Genomic DNA, 27,061 nt, shown 5'->3' with positions numbered 1-27,061 from the left:
TGTAAAGCTTCCTGGCGAAAAAAATTTGCGACATTTCCCTAGTTTTTAATCACTTAACCCAGTCTACGCAATAGTCAGCACTCCTTGTTGAACCAATTTTTGGCCCTAGAGGGGTGCCTGTAGGGATTTGTTATTGGGACAGTGAAGTTGGATAAGATTTTCTTTAAAAAGTTGTGCAGTGGCAATTAACCCTTGATACATTGCACCCAGAGGGCTTTCGGACAATTCCTTCTACTCTCCTACCTGGGGATTCTCCTACCTGGGACCATTTAATTTGCCGCATATCATTCTTGGGATGTGTTCCTGGTGCAGACCACGATGTGGGAATTAGTCCATGGTGCTTCACTATGGAACCTTTTTGCACCAAACAAGCGACTATGGTCACTCTCCATAGTTTACAATCATAACCAAAGATGTAGGCGGATTAGGATACAATTTAGTTAAACAAAAAGGAGGGAGAGGGAGGCTAAAGCTAGGTTCTGCCTCCTGAAATGTAAAGTGTAACACTTAAAACCACGAAGTGGATCATGAGAACCTAGCCAAGGAGAAAAATTATAGCACGACAGCCCAGATTTGGGCAGTGTCGTCTTGGAAAAGAAAATTATTTTTATGGGAGGCAGATCAAATTACGGGATGCTCCATGCCTCATCTTCCTCCATAGCAAAGTTGACATGGTCATCTGGCGGCTCAAATATAGTATTGAAGTCCCCGGCTATTATCAAAAGTGAATGGCTATGATATTTTTCCAAGTGCTCCTCTAAGAGTGAAACAGTTTTGGGCCTCAAGACTACCTTGACCACTCTCGCGTAGATATTACAGACACGTTATTACCTCTAAACGAAGGACAATCAATGTGGAGTCCTCAGAATTTACAATCTAAATGTGGTCGGATCCATGTTACTAGCCCTCCGGACAGTCGCCAAGCTGGGCCACGTATCGCAGGGATTGAAAAGTTTAAACACAGGTTTGAAAACAGATTAGATACAGCACATTTTCTGGAACAAGCAGATGCCATACAATTCAATGATGTTCCAATCAGAGATTACAGCCTTTACTTTAAGGCCAGTCACATTCCCAAAAATTATGCATACCACAGCTTTGGTCTGAGCAATCGAGTTTTGAAAGAAAACTGCTGGGGACCAAAGAACCACAATTGTAGCTACCAGTAGAATGAGGGAGTGCAGATATAGGTCCCAAAAGTATAGGGCTATCGATAGACCTATGAATTCACCTGCAGCTAGGTCAGAGGGGCACTCCAGACAATAAAAGGGGCACCGACCCTGTGCACCTTGGGATTGTCTGAGTGACAGAACTAATCAGAATTTGATTATCAGAGGACAAGGATTGTCAGTCTACATCCCAAGTTGGAGCATCTTCAGGGAAGTGGTGTTGTGAACGTATCTAGGACCCTATTTAGATATTCCCAATTTATGCCCTTATGTGGTTATAACATATCATATCCTTATAAAGGCATAAGAATCATATCCATATTTACTCATAGCCAATGCAGTCCAAATACGGCAAGGCTACTCCCATAGACTCCTAGAAAGTACAACGTGTTCTTTAAACAAACCAAGCCTCCAGCAGCCCGGGAATTCCCCCCTGCTTTTGTTTTGATTTGTCCAAGAACTCCTGGAGTCCTGAAAGAACTGTAAGTTCTTAGTGACGTCTTATGTCCAACCTTACATCAAACTCGGCACCTTCCAGCAATAAATATACAAACAGCTGCCCTAGCAAGCACACGGTGGTTTGGAGCGGTCCACTTGCCCGACGCCCTGCTGTGGCAAGTGCCGAAGGAAGCCGACCCTCCCATTGACGCACTGAGAGAGACGCTGTCTTTTCTCCTGCCGAGAAATCCAGCTCCAGTGTTTCCAGTCACCCTTGCGGGTTGCTGGGAGATCGAGTCCTGAGAACGAGATACAAGACCTCCTTCATTCGATAACCAAGGTACGGAGCGGATTAGATCCTTAGAGAATTCTGGATTCAGATTCTTGGCAAAACTAGCTAAACTTAAACTGCAGCTCACTTACTCCTTCCCACGTACTAGGCTTAGGTTAGGTACACCGGGGTAGGCGTATCTTAAAAGCACAAGTTGAGTACGTTTAGTCATGGTTTTATATATTTTATCTATTTTAAACACGGTATGGCTTGGAAACTGTACCATGCTTTTACAGTATTATTTCATAATACTCCTTTTACTGTACGCTCTTTACTTTATAACAAGTATTGCAATTGTGGCAACTCACTGCTCTTGCATGAGAAAGAAGACTGTTCAATAAATAACCACTTTTATTAGAATTGCCGGTCTCTCTATTTCTCTGCGCTTCTGGTGAAACCAAGTATGCATGATTGACTGAGTGAAATAGTTATCTATTGTTTCCGCGACTCTGGAGATATGACAACTTTGCTCTCTCCAGAATAAGGAGTATGTTTATGCGGTTGTCAGAAACTAATCCCTTCTTGTCTATTTAGGAAAGTTAACTCCTTTCTGTTCACTCAAGAAAGTTTCTAGTGACCTCTGAGCTAGCTGGCATTCATAATTAAGTCCAACATATTCAGTAGAGACCTAGTCGACCTCAATCCTACGTCTAAACTATTGTTTATGTTATTCCAATTCGCAGAGCCTATTGGGAATATAGGAACTACACTACAGTGGGAAGATGAAATAACAGGTTGTTGGGATGTCCGTTATCAAGCCGCCTAGATTTAAATTGGATATTGGACTAAACATGGAGGAAATTCAAACAAAGGCCACTAGATTGTCAACTAGCTCTGTTAGAGAGGGTTAACTCGATGCCATCAAAGTTGGTGCCATTTTGCAGGTGTGTCCTCTCAAATGAATGACAACCCCTCACATGACGGATCCAATGGATGGTTTCATTTAACACATCCTCCCCTTCTTTATGCTTCGGTTGCCCAAGTTTAGGAACTTTTATAAAAATGTGGCAACTAAGATTTGGAGCCATAGTACCCAACTGAGGAACGCAGTTTTGTATAGCTCTTGGGGGATTGTTGGATCTAAACTCTACACGAATCAAGATACTAGAATAGCAAGAAGGCTGCAAGGAGAGCAGGGTTCACACAGGCCTAAACTAGCTGCTAGTTGCCAATCTGCTGTTCTTTCCATGTGTCGCTACAGGGTGGGTCATATGACTAGGCCCATGGGACAGTGCAGAGTTTCAGGGCTCAATGGGCCTTTGTTCCCTCATCAAGTGCGGTTGTTCCAGGTATGTGTAGTATTGATGTCAATCAGTGGAATAGGTTTTACTCTGTAGATTTACCATAATAAAGAGGTGTGACACTAGCACAAAAAGGTCCCCCACCTTGTTCCCAAGTACTTCAATTTGTTGGGAAAGATGGACTTTGTCACCTATACGGATTTAATGGCAGGGCCTCTGCAGGTTCAGACCCTCCACTATCTTCGGCAATGGGAGAATCAGTGTCTGCTCAACAAGAGGCAAAAAATGATTGCTGAAAGGGATAAAATAGGGGTGGGGAAAAGGGCTGCAGAGTTGCCAAGTCATTTAGAAGCTCTGAACCAGGATCTTATAGATCCTGGTTCAGAGCTCAAGAAATCACACATTTATTGCTAGATTGACTTTTAAAATAGGTCGAGATAGGTTAAGCATCATTCTTACGCCTCAATGTTAGCCCTCCTGCTACTTGGGGTTCCAGAGTGCTTTTCTTCTTGGGGATAGCTGCAAAGTTATGAGGATCAGAAGAATCTTCCTCTGATGTGCCCTAGGCTCTGCCTGAGTAAGAGTCTGTGCTACTAAGGGACAACTTCCTCTGGAAGGAGATCGATCTCCAAGTGCGCAATTATCAGGCTAATTGGAGTTCTTATAGTGTATGGCAATGCCCTGGACTAAATTGGAGGTCTTCCGTTTACCCATGCTACAGATGATTACAAAAGGAGAACCCCTTATAAAAAAAACTCAGTCATAAAAAATACAATTCTTGGCCTACTGTTTAAACATGATAGCACTATAATTCACTGCCTTCAAGGTAAAAACAATGTGCCCCTCTGTCACTTAAGTCTGATGAAGAGCTACCAAAAATAAAAGTACATAAAGTCCCATATGCCCATGACCGAAATTTAGATGACGTCAGGCTAGTCCAAGATATAACCAGCTGTTCGCTGAGCTATGAAAGTACCTTCAATGTTCAGGCCCAGGTGTTCAAGTCAAGAAAGTAGGCCCAGCCTAGCCTCCTCCTGCTGCTGGACAGGCCAGATGGGCCTGCTCTGGCCTAGCTTTGCCCAAGCATACCCCACCGCAGAGTTTAAAGCACAGTGAAAGCAGGCCACCGCCCCCACTTGAAGTAAACATCTGTGCATCCTGGGGTGTTGGTAGGTGGGGCAGTGGGTCCCTTATCGTCATGGAGATCCACAAGATAGTACACCCCCAAAATAACTCCTGTTCCTTTTGTATGGATCAGATGGTGTCCAGCTCGGACACCCCAGCTAGAATTTACATGGTCATTCACCTCGTGGAACTCTACCAGGTGGTTTTTGGAGGTCTCTCCAGCACATTTCCATGTCCCATTCCAGGATGGGTAGTTACAGGATGGCCAATATAGGAGAACAGCCAAAAACCAGCAGCCATCCAGCAGCCCCACTGAGTGTGAATAGCTTTATACATGCATTAAAGTGGAGGGGGGCAGGGGTTTCAGTCCTCCCCATTTAGGCTGTTGTCCACATGTGTCAAACTTTAAATATTATCCCTAGATTTACTGACAGAGACCGAGAGGCCTCTGAAGCAAATCTGGACCATGCTGGCAGATAAGCAGTGCAGGCCTAAAACATTACTTTGTTTTAGTCACCCGTAAACCTGGGAAGCCTGTACAAAAGTTTAGGAAAGTAATTCACCAGCCCAGAGGTGGAGCTTCTGTGTGGTTGCCATTTCAATCCAAAAGTAACCTTGCGAAGGAAACTTGAAGGAATGACATAGGAAGGAGAAAATAAATAAACTTAGATGCCAGGTAATGAGATGAGTTGGGTCTACCAGGAGCAGTTAGTGGATAGCTAATAAGGCCTGCAGAAGGCAGACCTACTGTAAGGACTTCCACACGGATACCAGACCAGGCCTAGAACCATGAATTTGGTTCATTCAAGCTGACTGAGAAAGAAACAGGAGAACACATTGGTCAAGGAGCCACTACATAACCTTCAATGAATGAGACTGGTGAGCCTGCATCCTAACCAAGCCTTTGCTTATATGTAGAATTTACCTATTTGTCAGACTTCAGCTCCAGAGGGACCAGGGGACATCTGGTATTCAAGTCCCGGGCACTCCGCCTGGTATGGATGCAGACAATCATCCCAACTTCAGAACCATCCCAGATAAAGGCAACCAAACTTAAGGCAACTTTGGAACCAGGGAAACCATTTCACTACTCTCCTCCACTTAAAATAAAGGGTGTAGCTTGGCCCTAAACTGATCTATGAACACTACTAAAACAAGATTGCATCTCCCCCCCCCGCACCTCCAAACAGTAACAATGGAAAATGTCCAATTCCCTTTGACAACACCAAAGGTATCTAAATCCATTTTTAATGGGCAGAGAGCAAGATCTTTTTATGTATGCACTGGAAATGGAGTATTTTTAAATCAGTTGGGTATCGCACAATATTTTAGAGCATTCTAGTATGCTTAGTTGTATGCACCCTAAGAACAAACAGAGTCTTGCCTTCTGGATCTACATAGTCAGGACAGGCGGGCAAAACAAGTGCGAGTTCTGACTTGCATTTTCACTTATATGCAAGACTAGTTGGTCAATTAGAAATGCAGTCACTGTTTTAAGAGGAATGCCTGTGCTTGCACAGCATCGAATTTCGATTGGCGATCTATAATTATAACTATAAACATCCACATTGCCAAAATGTGGAAGGATACGGAGTTTGTCCTATGCTCTGTGGCCAGCTACATCCACTTTAATGTTTTCATGCACCCACTGCCTCACCCCTCTGGCAGGGTTCTCTTTTGCATGGACATGAGGCACCACTTACAGAATAACAGACCACCATTCATCACTTTACAGGTAAACCTCTCTTCACTCCCTGGTCTATTTTGAATGCACCTCTCCTGCCCTTCTGCATGTCTCTTCTGTATATAAACTACTCTAAATATCATGTCTGCCTTAATCTTTTACAACCATTTCCCTGAAACCGAACAAGAACTATTATATACAGCAAGTACGTGCTTCTACAGCTACCTCTACTGATCACACCAAAGTCTTTAATATACAATAGTGAATGCAGGGATGGTTTCCTTTGGCAAAGAAGAGTTTCCCAGTAACCAGCTGAAGCCTGCACTGGAGACAGTTGGATGAAACCTGCATTCATTTAGCATGTAGTGCTTAAATAGAAAGAAAACATTGAGTGCCCAAAAAGCAAGCACCCGTGTAACCGGAGGAGCCAATCAGAGAGGTGACAAAAAGGCTCTGTGGGAGGAACACAGTGTATGCTGGATGGGCTAAAACAGAACCAGCAAATAGAAAGCAAGCAACTGTAAGTAACAGATTACAAAGCTAATGGTTTTGCTAAAAACAGAACACTCCATTAAATGCTTAAGCCTCTGCAACAAGACAGCTGTCTATCTAAGCAAGCGGGCAGGAACCAAAAAGTCCCCAGGTTGAAGAGTCACCTGAACCAAGTCCTATGCAAGGACACTGGCCAGACTGCCAATGTTGGGCAAAAAGAAAAAAAAAAAAAAAAAAAAAAAAAAAAAAAGCACTCCGCTGTAGGAAGCTCTTGAAACATGTAGGGTGATCATCTAAACCTCTGAAAGTCCTAGCACCTTCTGCTTTCTTTGGTTTCCTTTATAATACTGCTCTTCCCAAAATAGAATAAATTTAACAGAGACTACTGAGGTTACTTTCTGGGTCAACTGCCACTACTAACCTGCCTTTGCAGGTTTAAACTGCAAATTCAAGTTATCAAAGTAACCCCAGCGGACATAAAACCCCTTTTAAATATTTAAAAGGGAGCCCCACTGTCCATTAGACAGGATGTATTGTGGTTACATTTAAAATGAGTCCATGTGATGGTTAATTTTAAAAATGGAGAAACAGAACATTAATGGAGGGTCCGAGGGGAAAAATTATTATAGACCTACTAGTGCCTAGTCCCCCAACTAATCACTAAAACACATGGAAGGTACTGTAGGTCTGAAGAAGACAGAAAGAGAGAAAAGTGATTAGCCAATCTCTCTATGGGACCAAATAGTGTCCTTTTTTCAAACCCAGATCACACAGTTAATCTGAAGAAAGAAAAGAAAGTAGAGAAGATACCGAAAAAGGATACCCATCAGCCCACTCATAAGTGGAATCTCGTCATCAGCCCACTCATAAGTGGAATCTCGTCATCTGGGTATGTGTTGGTAAATGGTGTCCTCTAGGATCTGCCTTGGAATGAACCCATAGGACTGCCTAGTGATGGACCCAGAACATTACACCAACAGATGACAGTAAATGAGCGGGAGGGGATAAATGTGCAGTGCTCAAAGAAGAAGAAGGAAAATGATCCAAGTGATTATAAAAATACCTACAGTGATGTCATAAGACACTTTATTGAGGCTGACCATCAAAGTGGTATGGTTAAAAACAGTGTGCTGATAGCATGTAAAGAATTGCTACCCACCAGTGTTGTTTAATCGGTCAACATGTTTCAGCCAACAACGGCTTTCGTCAGGACCTCTATGGTGCTACTGCAACACTTACTTATGTGATGTGAAAGGAAATCTACACCCGCTTTCCAAAATGTAAATGGTGTATCTTCTCCTGCAAAGACAAAGTACAAGAAAAAAGAAACAGAAACGCAGACAAAAGATGTCAACAGAACAAGTTCAAGAACTTCAAATTCCTGTTTCTGGCTATGTACACTCATAAGACACTCACCCTTATTGTGGGGAGAGAAAACCTCACCTCACCTGGCCACTGCTCAGGATAAAAGAAGGCCACGCACTGGAAACAAACAAAACAATTTTAAAATTTATACCCAGTGGTGGAAGTAAAAAAATAAGAAAAGAGAGAAACTGGATTCAAATCACATAAATGAGAGACACACATGGTAAAATAAACTGGCAAGATGGTTTCTTGTGAAATCAGGAGAGTATTCCCCAAAACACTACTAGCTGCATTTGCTAACACAAACCTGTCCACCTATAGAGTGAAAAAGGGGGCACAGGTAGCCTGCTGCAGCTGCAGATTGAGGCGCCTACTCCTGTGATCTCAAAATAGTTCTTATAAACCTTTTAAACCAGGAAAATCCTTCTGACTGACCCACAGCTACTGACCTCTCCGTCGTTGCCTCGGAGCGAAGACTGAGCCGAGGGGGAGGCGATGATTAATGGTCAGACGCGGTGTTAAATACACACTGCGGCGGACCTGCGAGGAAACTCTACTCGCGTTCTATGATTGGTTGTAGGCCTCAGCCAATAGAAAATGGGCTCGCAGTCAGCCGGAAAAAAGCATACACGGACACAAACGGGCGCCTTTACAGGCGGACCAGTAAAACGTCCCTTAATGACATACCGGGGACTACACAATGGTGTATCAATACATTTGTATATTCATTCACCTAAGTCTCAAAAAGAACCCCCACATGGCAGCTGTCCATAGCGCCACTCAAAACGCCACTGAAAGACGCTGGCGGACCTACAAGGAAGCTATCAGCTAGGACTCCGCTGCAGGCCCGCACATAGGTAGTAGCGGAGCCAATCAGCGGCGTCCTGAAGGTCGGCACACACGCGTTGTGAAGGCAGTTCAGCCTCACACGGTATCAAGCAGACGGCGTGTAGTGAAGAAAGTCGGCCTATCTGCTTGATCCAAGTGGCTTACGCACATCATGAAAAACATCATGAAAAACATCTATAATATTAACAGACACCGAGTGGGTGACACCAACCCGGTGTGTTTTGCTCATAGAGGCATTGCTATGAGGTCGCGCATTGGCTCAACCTTGACCAATCAGAGTCGTCAGTCTGTCTTTTTGCACGGATGAAGAGTAAAGGGCGGACTCCCCCCAGTGACGATGTCACAGTCACTGGCGGCCCCCATGTTAACTGAGACAAAACCCAGCAGACCCTATATTGCAGGGGAAAAAAACACACTGGTATGGGTGGGCTGTATCTCTATCAGTCCGAATAGTATACTATCAGTCAGTAATTCAGTGGACTGTACGTAGAGCTCATAATGGCATATAATCTCGACTCCTCTGAAGTCAGGAGGGCAAACTCAACACATTGGGAAACACCATGAACTCCCCGAAAAGATGGATGGGATTACCAGATGTCATAGTGGTCAGGGGGTGGGGCGTATCAAAAATGAACAAAGGGTCCCCAAGACCTCCTAGTGACCCTGTCATAGGATTAACTCAGGGCAATATATAATAAGCCTAGCCTATATGGACCAGATAAATGCACCTAGTGACCCCTAGGTCGAACAGGTATCCCCAACGCCTTTATTGAGGAAAACCCCTATATAGCGGGGGATCATATGTCCTCCTAGTTGGAAACCCTTTCAACACCAAAGTTGATCATAAAGGGGAACTCGAGAACATATAAAGAAAGGGGGGCATGTGTGGAAATCAAGCCTCTTCTAGATCCTGTAGAGACCGACATGTGTAGTAGTGCTTGGCACAACAAGGTACACAAATATGCCTTTACAACTGCATCCAAGGAATGTCGTCATTCAATCCCTCTGTATCACTATGAAGTTTGAAAACCCACTTCTGTTCTTTCCTCAGTAGGAAAAGTGAGACATCAGTAACATGACTGGGTATGTAGGGTTGTTCCAGAACCAGCCATCTGAGTTCATCAGGGCGGTGTTTCTCATCGAGAAAATGAGTGGTGAGCCGTGTTGCTTGCTTTTTGCGTCTCATGGTGCTCATATGTTCCTGTACGCGCACTTTGATTTTTCTCGCGGTCATGCCGATATATCTAAGACCACAAGGGCAAGTGATCTGGTATATCACTTTCTCGCTGTTACAGTTAGTGTGGCGTTTGAGACGCAAAAAGCAAGTAACACGGCTCACCACTCATTTTCTCGATGAGAAACACCGCCCTGATGAACTCAGATGGCTGGTTCTGGAACAACCCTACATACCCAGTCATGTTACTGATGTCTCACTTTTCCTACTGAGGAAAGAACAGAAGTGGGTTTTCAAACTTCATAGTGATACAGAGGGATTGAATGACGACATTCCTTGGATGCAGTTGTAAAGGCATATTTGTGTACCTTGTTGTGCCAAGCACTACTACACATGTCGGTCTCTACAGGATCTAGAAGAGGCTTGATTTCCACACATGCCCCCCTTTCTTTATATGTTCTCGAGTTCCCCTTTATGATCAACTTTGGTGTTGAAAGGGTTTCCAACTAGGAGGACATATGATCCCCCGCTATATAGGGGTTTTCCTCAATAAAGGCGTTGGGGATACCTGTTCGACCTAGGGGTCACTAGGTGCATTTATCTGGTCCATATAGGCTAGGCTTATTATATATTGCCCTGAGTTAATCCTATGACAGGGTCACTAGGAGGTCTTGGGGACCCTTTGTTCATTTTTGATACGCCCCACCCCCTGACCACTATGACATCTGGTAATCCCATCCATCTTTTCGGGGAGTTCATGGTGTTTCCCAATGTGTTGAGTTTGCCCTCCTGACTTCAGAGGAGTCGAGATTATATGCCATTATGAGCTCTACGTACAGTCCACTGAATTACTGACTGATAGTATACTATTCGGACTGATAGAGATACAGCCCACCCATACCAGTGTGTTTTTTTCCCCTGCAATATAGGGTCTGCTGGGTTTTGTCTCAGTTAACATGGGGGCCGCCAGTGACTGTGACATCGTCACTGGGGGGAGTCCGCCCTTTACTCTTCATCCGTGCAAAAAGACAGACGGACGACTCTGATTGGTCAAGGTTGAGCCAATGCGCGACCTCATAGCAATGCCTCTATGAGCAAAACACACCGGGTTGGTGTCACCCACTCGGTGTCTGTTAATATTATAGATGTTTTTCATGATGTTTTTCATGATGTGCGTAAGCCACTTGGATCAAGCAGATAGGCCGACTTTCTTCACTACACGCCGTCTGCTTGATACCGTGTGAGGCTGAACTGCCTTCACAACGCGTGTGTGCCGACCTTCAGGACGCCGCTGATTGGCTCCGCTACTACCTATGTGCGGGCCTGCAGCGGAGTCCTAGCTGATAGCTTCCTTGTAGGTCCGCCAGCGTCTTTCAGTGGCGTTTTGAGTGGCGCTATGGACAGCTGCCATGTGGGGGTTCTTTTTGAGACTTAGGTGAATGAATATACAAATGTATTGATACACCATTGTGTAGTCCCCGGTATGTCATTAAGGGACGTTTTACTGGTCCGCCTGTAAAGGCGCCAGTTTGTGTCCGTGTATGCTTTTTTTCCGGCTGACTGCGAGCCCATTTTCTATTGGCTGAGGCCTACAACCAATCATAGAACGCGAGTAGAGAGTTTCCTCGCAGGTCCGCCGCAGTGTGTATTTAACACCGCGTCTGACCATTAATCATCGCCTCCCCCTCGGCTCAGTCTTCGCTCCGAGGCAACGACGGAGAGGTCAGTAGCTGTGGGTCAGTCAGAAGGATTTTCCTGGTTTAAAAGGTTTATAAGAACTATTTTGAGATCACAGGAGTAGGCGCCTCAATCTGCAGCTGCAGCAGGCTACCTGTGCCCCCTTTTTCACTCTATAGGTGGACAGGTTTGTGTTAGCAAATGCAGCTAGTAGTGTTTTGGGGAATACTCTCCTGATGTCACAAGAAACCATCTTGCCAGTTTATTTTACCATGTGTGTCTCTCATTTATGTGATTTGAATCCAGTTTCTCTCTTTTTTCTTATTTTTTTACTTCCACCACTGGGTATAAATTTTAAAATTGTTTTGTTTGTTTCCAGTGCGTGGCCTTCTTTTATCCTGAGCAGTGGCCAGGTGAGGTGAGGTTTTCTCTCCCCACAATAAGGGTGAGTGTCTTATGAGTGTACATAGCCAGAAACAGGAATTTGAAGTTCTTGAACTTGTTCTGTTGACATCTTTTGTCTGCGTTTGTTTCTTTTTTCTTGTACTTTGTCTTTGCAGGAGAAGATACACCATTTACATTTTGGAAAGCGGGTGTAGATTTCCTTTCACATCACATAAGTAAGTGTTGCAGTAGCACCATAGAGGTCCTGACGAAAGCCGTTGTTGGCTGAAACATGTTGACCGATTAAACAACACTGGTGGGTAGCAATTCTTTACATGCTATCAGCACACTGTTTTTAACCATACCACTTTGATGGTCAGCCTCAATAAAGTGTCTTATGACATCACTGTAGGTATTTTTATAATCACTTGGATCATTTTCCTTTTCTTCTTTTTCTTTGAGCACTGCACATTTATCCCCTCCCGCTCATTTACAGTCATCTGTTGGTGTAATGTTCTGGGTCCATCACTAGGCAGTCCTATGGGTTCATTCCAAGGCAGATCCTAGAGGACACCATTTACCAACACATACCCAGATGACGAGATTCCACTTATGAGTGGGCTGATGGGTATCCTTTTTCGGTATCTTCTCTTTCTTTTCTTTCTTCAGATTAACTGTGTGATCTGGGTTTGAAAAAAGGACACTATTTGGTCCCATAGAGAGATTGGCTAATCACTTCTCTCTTTCTGTCTAATTTTAAAAATGGCCTTACATGGACTTGCGCCTCAAAGCTATTTTCACTGTAGCAGAGTGAGGTGTTTCATAGGAAAGCATTGTAATACAATATTAGGGTTAGTAAGTGTCATCTCCACATAAGAAACAGTTGCACATTTAAAGGACTCTTTGAAATATGTATTAAAACCCAATTCACTGGAGAAGTCTGATGTGTACCAAATATTTTGGAAAGAGGATTTTTATAAAGCCACCTAAACCAAAGTCCTTGCAAGCTACACTTGCATGTTGCTCTTCCCACTTCTGTCAGCCACTAATTAGCATTTCAATGGGCATGAATGAAGTGTGAACCTGCTCCCAGAACAGGGACAAAAGGCCCTGTGTGTGGGGTGGTGGTGTTGCACCATAGACAGGAGCACCTTGTGGCTGGGCCCAAGGACTTGATTAACTTCAAAGAGGCATACCCTTTCACAAGCAAATGCAGCCAACATGCAGGACTGCACTCTTCAAATGTCCCACCAGCAAGAACCACCTCCAGTCTGTCAGATCCTGCTGAAGCATCAAGACCTGCTAGGCCGGTTTGCGTTTTTTTATGGTATTGGGAAACACTTCAAAGGTGAAAAACAAAGCAGTTGGTGTGTATCCACTCTCCGGTTGCTGAAACCTCAGCTTTGTGCTATCAGGTTTCTGTCAAAGTTGGTCATGGCTACAGGGACGGCACTAAACTTTTTTTAAACCTACATTTTAGTGGTAGATGTGGGAAAATACAAGTATTACCATAGTAGGCCACCTAAAAAAATAAACCCAGCTCAGATGCTTCATTAATGCAGCCGAAGATTTGGCAATCTTGAAATGCCCAAAGTGGGTAGTGTTAGCCCCAGGAGCCTTTACATTATTGGTCGAGGCTATCCTCTGGTTCATTCCCACCTACAAGCTTTTGCCACAGATTAATGTGGAAACACCTGGTACCCACTTGCTAAAACTCCTGATATTGTGAAGATAAGAGGACTGACCCTGCTGTCGGAGACGAGACGTCTAGAAGACTGGACCTGTGTTTCCTCCTGTACCCAGGACAAAGTGCCATTCAAGGGTCATAAGGCTGACCTGTTAAAAACAGGGATACCACAAGCAATAATTTCCTGCAACTGCCCAGCTGGACCTAGATTCTCCCGTTTGCCTCCACCTGCAACCATGTGAGTCTCCAATTGCCTCTCCTGAGGCGGCTTTAGAAGTGTACTCCTATGCGGATTAGCACTCCAATGACGCAAAGATTTTACCTTCTGACTTTAAAGGGCGAATGCCACTAGTATATCCAACCCACGCTTGGTCAGCATCATATTACACTTAGGTCTTGGCCTACCACGCTCATTGACTATCATTAGCACTTTGTGCTTCTTGGCACGATTTCTACTTAACTTTAAAATGTCATCTCTAGTTCCCCTCATTGTATTTGTCATTTTATTAAATTTCACCAATTCATTGAGTTTTTTTGTTTTGCATTTTGACTTAACTATGTTACTATTGCATAAAATACTTTACACACCGTATCCAAGTTAATCCAGTCTGCTCTGTGCTATAGCTATCTGGGGTTTGAGTGCGGGTTTATTTAGTGACTCACCCTGACCAGGATAACTATTGAGGTGGAAACTTACACCCTCCCCCAACTAATAACACAATTTCTTACACAAGTCATCAAGGAGATCCTTCAACCTCACTCCCAGGAGATTGCAGGAACAGAACACCTGCTTACATTAGAGGGGTGTTGAAGGGGCTTTGTATTTCTGGACACTGCTAGTATAATCGGTGAGAGCTGAATGTCCTAGCAGGAGAGTAGTTACCCTGACAGATTGAAGCCCTGCACAAGGTTTAGATTACTGAAGATCCGAGTGGAAATTGGGAACAGACTTACCAGGAGCTACTAGAGACCCAAGGACATGCCTGCATGGATGTAAGACAGACGAAAGGAGAACAAAAAACCCAAAACAAACCACACGTCATGAGCTGCATAGGCTCTTTCCTTCCTCATTCAAGGTAACAGCGGGTGTGGCGGTTTTGCAGTTCCACAACACCCTGACATGTGGCCTGGTTAGGTTGTTGCAGTAACTGCTTCTGAACCTTCCTTCCAACTCTTGCAGTCCCAAAAATCCTATTGTTTAAACTCCCTAACCCTAACCACTAGTTCCCTATTGGAATAGGCGATGCTTTGGAGCACCGCTGCTCCAATGGGTAATTAGGGATTTTAGGAACCCATTTCTCAGCCACAAAGAGGCTGGGATTGGCGGACCAGTATGGGGAACCCAAAGGGGGGCCTCTAACCTTGAGATTGGGCACGTAGGGACAATGTTGGTCCACTTTTCCGCAGGCTGTGGAGCTCAGGTGCAGTTGGAAGGGGCCTGCAGACAGAGGCTGCAGGCAGCAACTGGCAGTCCAGTCTGGGCAAACGCAAGGATGGGCTAGCTCCTGTTGGCACGGTCACCTCCCTTGGACTCTGGCTGTGGAGCATGGGCGCACAGGTACTTCGAGGAGTCAGTCAAATAGTAATTTCTTGTTTTTGGTTTCTGCAGAATGGGGCAAACAGGACAGCTAGAGCACACTTGTTTGTGGGTCCGACTGTCCCTGAAGTGCAGGTTGGTTTTCCTCAGCGTTGGAGACTGGACACAACAAGCCTTGGCAGATGCAAGATGTTCAGTACCCCAGGTATTGGTGTGCGGCTTCGGTCAGTCCCGGCATCCCCACACTAGGAGGGAGGACTGATCTGACCTGAAGAAGCATGGCTCCCTCTTCCTGAAAGGCTTCAGCATCGGACATCCCCATAGGTGGCAGGCTGGTGTACCAGGCATTGCTTCCTTTGTGCCTACTGCTGCAGGGGACTAGCCCCTGTACTCCAAGGAAGTTTCTTTGACACATTGCAAAGCGATGTTAGCCCTTTAGGTTTCTTGGAGTCTGCACAGTGGTAGGACGAGTCAGTTGCTCTACAAGGGTCGGGACAAGCAGGTGCCAAGTCAGTCATGGTCCTCAGTTATCGTGTCAGTAGTATTCTTTACACACCTTTTGTTGCCATCGAAATCTCCTGTCTTGGTTTCAAGGGGTCCACTTAATATTAAATTTCGGCGCACTAAGGGGAGTAAAGGGTAGTAGCCAATTGGCTACTTATCCATGGGTTTACTACACCCACTAAATTAACACTTCTTTTGGAAGTGCGCCTCACCCGGTCACAGAGTTCCTAGTTACACGACACAAGATTATGAGATTCCAAAATTGGTATTCACTTCAGGCGGTTGACCCCAGAAGTGTCCATCCTGGCAGTGCAACACACCTGCATAGCTATTTTTCCTGCCTGTACTGGTGCCAGATGGTCCCGGGGCAGGGGATGAACCTACCGTCTGGGGCAACCTTGGGTCACATATCAAAGGTAGCCTCCTGCCTTGATTTGCTGATTTACCAGCCTTCCTGGAGGAAGTAAAAACTGCTCTGCAGGACAGGTATGGTTTGTCCTCTGAGAGTAGGGCTCTCATATTATAGGGGGCGGGGGAACTGGTGGGTCAGAAACTCGTCTGTGGGGGCAGGCTGTACCGGCCAGTCAGCCAGCACACCAGAAGGCTAGTTTGGTTCAGAGGGTACCTCCAAGGAGCATGTAGTCATACATTCATCACTGGAATCAGTGTGGGTTTATTATTACGAGATGTTGGATACCAAACACCATAGGTTTAAGTGAAGCAATGATATAGTTGGGAAACTCATTTTGACCAGTACATAACTTAAGATGGCTTCCCTGTTCACTTGTACAGTCAGTAATCGAACCAGAGGTACCACTTACTAAGGACTCAGAGGTGCAAAGGGTGAGGTCAATTGGGAGATAAACTGAACAGTCTTCTTCTTTTGGGGAAGTACACTGGCACTGGGAACCAGGTTAGCAGGAACACAGTGCATTTCAGTCAACGTTGCATCAAATACCAGGCAAGAAGTGTGGCGACTACTGCAAAAAAAAAAAACTGTTTCCTACAATTACCAACCAAATTTATAAACCTGGAAATTAAGCCACTGGGATTCAAAATAGACCCTTCATTTATAATTGTATTTTGTCAAGAGTTGCAGCAATCACATTAGTTAACTTACTTTTTAATTACCGCTACCTAAGCAATCAGTTTCCAAAGACGAGAGAAGAGACATTTACTGTACCAACTGGGAAAAAAAGGCATCAGATCATATTTCAAAATATTAGTCTGATGGCCTCACGCGGTTTAGCAACTTGGCTTTTACATACCCCAATAGAAAATGTTGTCCTGAGATAGTGACCCATTGAGTCTTTATTTTTCAAAACTTTTATTTCAACTTTCTTTACCTAAAGGCTTTGAAAAGGAGATTAGCCACTACTCACATAATCAGCCAGTTTACGGATTCCGCTAGGGAAACGGGTTGGATGTGGCTGGAGACGGCCCTTGGAATCTCGAGAGCTATCTAGCCAGCAGTCATCGATGCAGACAAACTCATAGCCAGCCTCCTTCCAGCCTTCTGCCACCATCACATCCGCCATCTGCATGAACAGGTGCTCACTGGTGGTGGTGGGGGAGAGGGGGGGGGGGGGGGGGAAGAGGAGGGTAAATGGAGCATAACAAAAGTTACAGTTAGAGAATGCAATCAGCAAAGATACCATAAACAGCAAGATAATGTTGGCAAGCAAAAAGGTTTTCATTAATGCACTTATTCAGGGAAGCCAAACACACCAGTCAGAAATTAGATTAGTTCGTTTCTTCACCTTCATATTTTACTGGACATAACTTGACACCATACTTGCCACCACAAGACATACAACTACATTTACAATCCTAAGACAGGAAGATGGCTACAGAATTGTTGGCACAGGTCTATAATAATCCAATACAAGTAGGAGCCAATTCTCGAAACTGTTTCCCTTGGTTGCTCAGCAGGCAGAGAGCAGCCACTACCATGCTCTCTAGGACGTAAAATAGGTTCTGAAAAGTGATTTTAAAAGGGTTGCTGGCACACCACTCCAGACAACAAGTCTCAATAGTTCCTCATTCCTTTTATTCTGTGCTTTCAGTACAGTTCTTGCCAACCAGTGCTTAGTTTGTAAATGAATGAGTGCTGGTGCCCAAAGCTCTACCAAGATGCCCGCCCTCCAATTCACCTCAGGACTCACTGATTGCCCCTTGCTCACTCTTGAAGGTTCCCATTTTCTCCCTTTGTGATAGTTTGCCTGTCCCGCTTTCTCCTTTACCGTCTGGGTGTTTTTCGGTCTTTTGCTCATTATGTGAGGAGGGAAAATAAGTGTTGGTGCACCGGCACAAATTAAATACTGCAGCCAACATGTGTTTCGTCAAAGCAGGTGTTACCAATGACATCAAACTCATGTCTAGTAATATATGTATTCTATTTTTTTTTTTACTTAAATTCATCCATGTTGGTTTGTTATATGTCGTGTCAGTATGACTACAAGTCCGTTAGAGCCAGCAGTACTCCACACAAATGTTATGGTCGCAAAGGTGTACTGCCGCGTCTCCCATGCTTGTAATAAAATATGTGGGGGCTACTCAAACTGTACTAAGCACAGATTAAAAATAGTTGAATGTAGAACTGCTGAGGGACATGTCATCTTTGAAGTGGTGTGCTAGCAACCCTTTTAAAATATATTTATAAACATTTTGAAGTACATACTTTATTTGCTACTGAATGTTGGACACGGATCAATGCATAGCTCTTTTGGGATGAAATTCTTCTGCAGAGTGGAAAAGTTGTGCCATCCTGCCCTGCACCTATTTTCTGGCTACATCTGGGGTTTTTCCTCTGGTTACATCTGGGTTTTCCCCCTTTGAATTCGACAATTAAGTAACCTGTAGGCACTATCCATTTACTTCTCTATTCATTATTGCTGGACTGAGGAGACCGGTGAGGTAGGTTCTGACTTCTTTCCATCACCAGAGATGACCAAGTATATATCCCCTTGCGGACTGTCATATGGGCACAGGTGAGGCCAGAACACCAAGTCAGTAGACGCCTCATGAAGACTGGGCTTGCTGCTGCTGTTACCAGATGGACAATTTCTGCTTTACCCACCTAGGTATTTCTCCAGCGTTCCTGCCAGTGGCTGAAAATGTGTTATCAAGGATAAGAGGTGGGTGGAAAGACTTCATGTGTGAGGAAATTTATGCAGGTAATGCTAGATCGGTTACTTATTTTTTAGACGCACACACACATTTGGCTCAGCCACAGCCCAATAAGTGTGCCAGTCAGAGACCGCTATTAGTTAAACCAATGTCCTCAGTTAATGCTCTCAGGCAGCACACCAAAGTAAGCTGGAACACAGTAGTGAGATTTTGTACAAATTCCCACATTCCCTGTCAAATTGAGTTTTGTACAAGGCACGTCCCCTTCTCCAATAGGTCTCACAGAAATAAAAGTGCATACATTTGTTTTTCTGTGAGATCCAAAGGAACTGCTGTGCCACGCCTCAAAAAAGCATTAACTTTATAATTTGATCTCACTGCAGTGACATAAAAAATAATTATATTTCCAATTAAGAAACGGTTTGATGGAATTTTGTGACAAATGGTATTTTATCGACTTCAGTGCAGCATTTGCAGTAGGTAGCTGAATTACATATTTGCTAGCACCTAGAAATCATAACGTTGCCTTTAAATCATCTACAAGGCATACCACTCTGGGCTACAGAAACCCCCTGCACATTACCCTCATAACAGTCCATGACTGCTCTATCAGTTTCAAATGTGATGTCTATCAATGAGGGTTTACAGCCATATTAGAAATACTTTAGATGATAAAATATCATAGGCAAATGCATACATATAGCGTGTCACCCCTTTGCCTTCCTTCAAATATTAAAAGAAATAACTAAAAAATAAATAGAAGCATGCACGTGTTGAGATACAGGGTGACCTTTTGAACGCTATTGACCTCCATCTTAAAACTGCTCCACGCAAGGTGCTATTAACGAGCAGGCCATGTCAAAATGCCAAGGCTTCTGGTACCATAGGGATTCAATGTTTTTTTATTTTCAGTTCCGTCTGCTGGGTGGGGGGTGGCTTCCACAGCAGTTTTTTCTCGCTTCGACTAATTGCCAGTTGAGGTCATTACTGTAAATGACAGACGAGTGGGAGCTGTCTCTTGGGCATGGGCCAACACCCCCCCACCCAGAGCCATGCAGTCTTTTTGTCCACGCTTTGGAGCAAATTGAAGGTTTGCCCCAATCTGCCTGCTTTGGTGTGGAAAGCTCACTAGATGCCGGAGTTTCTAAACAAAAGAAGTGTGGGTAGCTCGCTGTGGTATAAAGCCATGCCCCAACCCCAGAAGCATACAGTCTTTGTCCCCCAGAGGAAGGGGTAATAAGCCCTCTAGACAAAAGGAATTTATTTTTTCCGGGGACGGTGAGTGAGGCACTTAGGGCAGTGTCTCCTCCCTTTGAGGCAGATTAGGATGTTTATCTCAAGCCCTCTTGACACCAGGGATTTTAGGCCAGATACTTTGAAGGGGCAACAGTCTTTATGCCCCTTCCCACAACCAGATTAGGGTTTCCCCAAATATGAGGAGTGAAAGCTCACTAGACACCTGACTTTTCCCAGCTCACTCCAGAAAGAGCAACAGGAATATGAAGTTTGCGCTGATTGAATGTTCGCATGCAATATGGCCCCAGGGAGTAAAAATCAAATTACACACCAGGGATTTTACAGTAGGCACTGGACCCCCTCTAAAAACCCAAAAGGGCAACCGTGTTTATGCCCCGGAGGGGGCAGATAGGAAGTCTGACTAAAGGGTACGGAGCCCACCACACACCAGGTATTTCAAAAAGGGTTAACAGACTTACAGCCCCCCCCCCCCCGAGGCACCTCGGTGTGTGGATATCTTACTAGACACCAGGAAATAAACCTTTAAAAAAAAAAAAAAAAAAAAAAGGGGCTGGGGAGGGGCTTAGGGGTGTTGTGAGGCTGCCAGTCCAGCCATTGGGCTGTAGCCCTGCATCAAAATGAGTGACTTTTTGCACTGCCGCAGGGGTTGACTGGTTGGGGCGCACAAAGCTTACTAGACACTAGGGATAGTTTTTTGGTTCCAAATTCTTCATGAATACTCGGATTGTTACTAGCTTGATACATTCCCGTTGTGGGCACTAAGGCCAGCCACACCAATGCGGGTTTTTGGAAATTTGGGGATCCCTGCAGATTCCAGAAGTTTCTATCACAGAAAAGTATGGACCATTTGTTTTTTGGCATGTGTTAACAGTTTGCAGGGCATTGTTGGTTAACAAAAAAAACACACAAACACATTTTGCTGTGTTTAACCAGTCTCATTTTAGGGTGTTGTGTCACAGACGCTAGGCCAGCCACACAAGTGGGTACCTTTATATCAGGTGATTGAGGGAACAGGATAGTTGATCATTGGATATAACAATTCAATTTTGCTGCATTTTGGCTCCCAAACAAAACAATGTTTAGGAAGGAACACATTTTGCAAAAAGCCCCCTGAATCACACGATACGGATAACTTTAAATTCAGACGGCCACAAATAGTCACTGCTCCTAAAATCAGTATCTTTTTACACATTTCAGAAATACATAGGTTTTCTTCAAATCCATTTTTAATTCATTAGATATTATATTAATTAATCACAATTCCGTACTTTTTAGAAACGTCTAACTTTCTGAGAATGCCTATGGGTTTCACACCCATTTCCACCACAAACTTAATGGCAGTTGAAACCTTCTGACGGAACCCTGTTCAGAGCGCCATGGGCAAGCAGAAGCTACTGGGTCAAACTGTGGGGGTTTTAAGACCTTTTACTCCTGGTATATGTGGCCCTGGTAATATGGGTTCTGAGCAGCTGAGCCAAGTAGCTCTTCAGCACTTGACTCTGTGGTAGGATGGGTAATCGAAGGCTTATTGGGGGGGGGGACTTAACAGGCTCACAACTCAAAACACATTCAGCAATAAATAACGGTCCTGTCAAATACTTACTTTTAAGAAATAAGCATTGGTAAATGAATAAGGTTTTGCCTGTGATTAATACGCTTTTTTTTGTTTAAAGTTGTAGCTTGCCCAGTACATTTACATTAGCAGGTTTTATGACTTGAGCTGGCAAACCTCAAAGAAGAAAAACTCGGTATACTAAAAGCTTTTAGGACGGAGGCAGCTTGGAAAATGACAAAAATAGACCGCATTGCATCTTGGCCTTTATTTCAGCCAGTGCTGTTATGGCTGGCGCACATGGCGCATTCAGAAGCACACAAAAGTGGATCAAATCAGTTTCACTGCCCCTGGTCTCTTTGCGCCCAGGGCTCGCGAGCTGACCCTTTCTGGCGCGCAGGTCATCCAGGGATGGCAAGTTGCCACCAGCTTTCGATCTCGAAAGGACGAAAATGGAGGAGTGGAGGGGGTCCTGGGGGACTGCTCGATATGGCAATGAGCAACCGGTGAACAATGCCCAATCACGGTGGAAAAATAAACAGGGCTGTGTCACTCAGACTTTCTCCTACAGATGATTACAAATTAGTCGGCCATTGACAAGAAACTGACATAAGCAACCAAAATTAAGCCTTAGCTCAGCTTGCCTTAAGTTTGCTGTAAATAAATTACGCCCGACTGTGGTGTAATATTCTGTACAGTATACAATGCTGTTGAGGCAGCTGCGAAAGATCCCATCGCTTGCCTTTGTCAATATAGTCCTGGGGTTGTTTAACTTGTGTGGACTGCAAGCGAAACAGATTGTAATTGACAGTGCGCGTTTAATCTGCAAATTCGCTGTCAATGGCTCCGTTGTCTGTCGCCAGCTCACCAAGCGTAGAATGCCAATTGCGCGATAAGCATGTTGAGTTCCATGCCATGAGATCATCCAAGTGCCGTTTGGTTAGCGTGTGTAGATATTTACTGAAGTGGTGATCCGGGACATTAAAGTAAAGGCAGCTGTGGACCAGCTTTCAAGGAGTTTAAAAAAAAAAAAAAAAAAAAAAAAAAAAGCCTGTTCACTGGAAACACTAAATGCTACAGGAGCAGTTTCTAAATGTAAGGAGAAAAAAAAACAGTGGTGCACGCGCACCACAGAGGAGCCGAACGCGGGACTCGAAAGCAGTGGTGCACGTACACCACAGAGGAGTGGGAGGTGAGGGAGCCTGCCACCTGTGCCGCGCGCTGATGCACGTCCTAATCATGGACGGGAATTGGCAGGGTAAATATGGGACATGTGCCGGCCTTTGCCCAATCACGTGCCTTTTTTTGTTAAAAAAATTAAAATAAAAAAGCGAAAGCCAATGCCTACCCGCGAAAGCCTGATCACACGCACAAGCGGGTGGTCAGCTTTCAAAACCCCTTACAAGAGCGCTTGCGCTGCTGCGCACTGCAACGATAGGCGCGAGACCTAAAAAGGAGTATTTATATACAAACACAAGTAAAATATGGCACACAAACACTAGACACAGTCCGAGGAGGTCAGGGCTCTAGCGCTTTAACAGGCAGGTTTCAGAGTCCCACTTATGCTAGCAGTAGTGGTTAATCTCCATTCATTATAAGGGATATTCAGGTTAAGCCCCACTAGAAGTCTGACACGAAGTCAAGTGTTCCAACAGAAGTGAGATATTAAAGTGATGTTCCCCTTGGGCTGCCTGGTCTGTACATTAGTCTTACCCTCACCAGACCTGCACAACTGGATTATCCAAGCACTCTCCCCCTATGGGCGCTGAAGTTAAAGCAGCTTTCTCTGGTGAGTTCTTCACACACGGCACTGGGAGGTGTACTGGAGTCCCTCACACACTGTGCTGCGGAGGCAGAGGCTGGGGCTCCTTCGATGCTAGTATCCTGTATCCTCCTCACAGGTATGAGGGTGCAGGATGACACTCCCCATGCTCATACTCAGAGCTTTGGCCCTAATGGCATCCCCGGCCTATCAATGAGTCTTGACCAGACCATGCTCCTGCCTTTTCCCAGTGGACCTCAAAGACACAGGGTTACTGTCCTCACTCTGCACATGGGCTATGTCGCAATCAGCATGGCTGCCCTACATGGCATCCGCAGTCACAGACTAACCTACACATGGGCAACTACCCAATTGGTGCAGCAGCCTTCTTGCACCGCACTACAGGGATCCAAACCCTGACTGGACTGCACTCCCTCCAACGCTCCTATTCTTCACAGGACACACTGGTCTTGATGAGCAAGCAGGCACTAGTGCTCAAGGGGAAGTAGGTCTAGGATTCCCTGGGTGATATGCCCTCACCCAACTTGGAGGCTGACAAGCCTTGGTCCCCAGTTCCGGTCAGAAGCAGTAGTCTTACAGAGCTTCTATTCCTTGCACAGCGATGCTGGTTGCTTGACAATTTGGGGGCCTCCTGCTCCCCTTCTCATAGTCCATTTCCAGACACCAAATGTGATTTAGGGTCAGAGTTTATAAGGGGGGTCCACTTTCTTTTGAAAGTCCCTCTCCTCTGCCATTCCTCTAGAATACAGTCAGTCACAGAAGGACAGACTCCAAATCTGAAAGCCTACAACACAAACTATGGGAATGACTAGAGGGCGGACATGGGGAAACTCAAACACACGACCCGCACCACTTCGGTTCTCTTACTGTCACCGAAATAGACACACTAGAATCAGTTACGGAAACTGTTCACAAGCCCCAAATGGGACAATTATACAGATGTACTTGTTTTAAATGGCATTCTTTTTAATCATACCGGTGAAGTGCACAGCCCGAAATGCATTGGGCTTATTTACATTGACAAGAATTTTTAAAATGAAATAGTAGAAGATGGGAAATTGAGTTGAAATGAAAAAAGATACCAGAGAGAAAATAAGAGAAAGGTCTTGGAACTACATAGATAACCTTCTAAATTATTTAAAAAGCGTTATTCTGAGTGCAGATTGGGAACGTTACTCACGTGTTGAGGATATCGCATTTGGTCGGTTTACTTACACCTCACACTCCGGAGGATTTACCAACCAGCACCATCAAAAAGAATACATTATTAATGTATCCACGCGTGTGAGCGTGAGTCTGCCCATAGTTTGGAATGATTAGAGGGTAACACCTGAATGTCAGCCACAGTAATATGTGCCTCAGCCCTACTCATTAGGATTCTCTAATAAGCACCCAGCTCCCCCCCCCCCCCCACGTGCTCAGGCTCCTTCTCAGTGACCCCTCTCTGAATCAAAGATCACCCTTTAAAGTATTCTGAAGAGCCTGGCTCTACCTTCCTCCAGTTTGTCTGAGGAGATTGGTGATCCTAGCACAGCAAACCTTTTATTGACAAAAAAAATGGGGGGGGGGGGGGGTTAGAAGAGGAGGGTTAGACTTTCTTGCACAGCACTACCTCCCCCGCCCCACCCAAAAAAGCCAAACTTAAAACTCTACTATTTATGGTTATTTTCTCTCCCCCCCTTTCAGAAAAATCTACAATCCCTGGGCATCTTTGGAATCCCCAGGACGTGTGTGGGGGTAGGGAGTGGAGCACAAACAATCGTCATAAGTACAGTTTGTGAAAAAAATAGTCATGAAGACTTAAGCTCAATCTATTCTAAAACAAGGGTTTTGGACCGAGGAGAAACAGTAACAGTCAAGAGGTCACCTGATGCAGTTGTGCGGGTCAGAGCTGCAGTCGATGTTGCACATGAACCTCTGCCAGTGAAGCCATCCCATTGTGGGAGTCCGTGCCAGGCCGTTCTCCAGCGCCCCACTTCTGCCCAAGCAGAACAACAGCAGCACTAACGGCACAAAAAACATGATCAAGCAATTCTTCCTTCAGCAACACCAGAAGACTAAATAAAACACAGCTTCCAAAAGTCTTGCTTTATCTTCCGGCTTCTCCCCCACGCCCAAACTCCACAGCCAATGGCGTGAAAGCTCAGAATCGTTGTCCAATCGGATTCGCGCTGAAGGTTGGACAAAGTTTTTCAAGACACTGCGGGCTCAAGTGCCGGTTTCAGGGGAAGCGGAGTCACATGATTTGAGTGTGATGAGACACCTGATCATATCACACAATGTGACCCGTGACGCGCCGCTGTGGGAGGACTGAAGTGGTTCAAGCGTCTTAAAATATCAGCAAAGATGCCGCCATATTAGACTTTTGTTCGGTTTGTAAGGTTGTGTAGTAGCCGTAGTATATAAAAGCATTGTGTTTATGCCGCAAAGAAAGCACCGAAGGGAACCTCTGTAGACCCCATACCGCATATAATCCCGAAATGTAATTTCCCATGTTATTCATTCAGGAATTACGGTAATGCGACTACCTACTGTAAACGTTGTGGAGCATTCAGAACTGTTCAGCCATTTTTGTTCCAGTTTTTGTTCAAGGTCTCTTCCGTGTTCGATAAAAAACAACGTACGATTTCGTCATGGTCTTTGTCTCTCTTTACGTTCGGTAGAGACCTTCACAAGAGCAGCAGGGCACAGGATGGCCAACGTTAAAACAACAGCCGAGCCCTTCTCGGAGACGGAGTATTAGAATTGATTGTAAGCACAATTGTGTAGGTAAACAAGCGGACAAGTGAACCCATGGAGTACTATTTGCCGCATTAACAGGAAGTAGAATAAAACAAGCATTTGCAATGCAATCGCTCTCCCGTTTGTGAAAGTTAGACCTATTGGCGACTGAACCAATATTAAAATATCTTTTGGGACTGGAGCCATGCACTCAACAGCTACTACTGACATGGGCGTAGGAAGTGTGGGGGACGCGGGGGACATATCCCCAGTGTCGGATTGGTAATGCGGGCATTCGGGCAATGCCCGAGGGGCCGGCGTCCGAGTGCTGCTGTGGGCTGCTTTTTGGAGCAGTCTGAGGGGCCATTTGGGCGCTGTCTCTATTGTTCGAACAGCCAGCGGCCCAGTGGGTGTCTGAGTGGCCTTTCTATAGGCAGATGGGTGCTCATTACCTCCATTTTGCAAAGGCAGAGGTATCACTCCCTTTGTCTCGCAGGCCGGCCCATTAATGTGTGCACATACTGAGCGGGTGCAGGGGGCCTGAGTAGAAGTGCCCTCACTTGTTTCACCATTGTAAACTAACGTGTGCATTTTTTTACCCCCCCCCCCTCCCTAAAGTTTTTTTTATAAGATTACGCCAAAGCAGTGATTTGACTGAGGAGTGATTATGCAAATGTGGGCCGATTTTATTTTATGCGTTCCCCGGGCCGATTTTCAATCCCAATCCAACCCTGCATATCCCCCCCAGATTTTGGAGTGGGGGGACACGGGGGACAAGGGTGGGGGGGACAAAATAATTTCCCCTCTCTCTGTTATTTGCAGGGCCATTAGCGCGCGAAAGCGCTACCTAATGGCCCTGTACTTGACCTGTGACCTCACCTGCCTGCAGTCAAAGAGGCCACCCGCCCTCTGCCCTTTGTTATCCTGCAGTAAGGCTTGGCCAGTCTGGGAAGGGTCCGAGA

At 45.1% G+C, this 27,061-nt stretch overlaps 1 protein-coding gene across 1 annotated transcript in view; it reads right to left on the bottom strand.

The window, feature by feature from the left end:
* Nucleotides 1-25,617, bottom strand: part of GLA (galactosidase alpha) — a 128,173-nt gene extending 102,556 nt beyond the window's left edge. Inside the window, exons 1-2 of the mRNA XM_078688398.1 lie at nucleotides 25,246-25,617; nucleotides 17,040-17,214 (exon numbers count right to left, since the gene is read on the bottom strand). Of these exons, the coding sequence (XP_078544524.1) occupies nucleotides 17,040-17,214; nucleotides 25,246-25,400 (330 nt within the window). The 5' untranslated portion in view covers nucleotides 25,401-25,617. The remainder of the gene's footprint in view (nucleotides 1-17,039; nucleotides 17,215-25,245) is intronic.
* Between the last annotated feature and the right edge of the window lie 1,444 nt (nucleotides 25,618-27,061).

The sequence above is a fragment of the Lissotriton helveticus genome, chromosome 4_1, assembly GCF_964261635.1.
Source record: "Lissotriton helveticus chromosome 4_1, aLisHel1.1, whole genome shotgun sequence".
NCBI lineage: Eukaryota > Metazoa > Chordata > Amphibia > Caudata > Salamandridae > Lissotriton > Lissotriton helveticus.
Note: the sequence above shows the minus strand (reverse complement) of the source record. Positions and strands in the feature narration are given on the sequence as shown.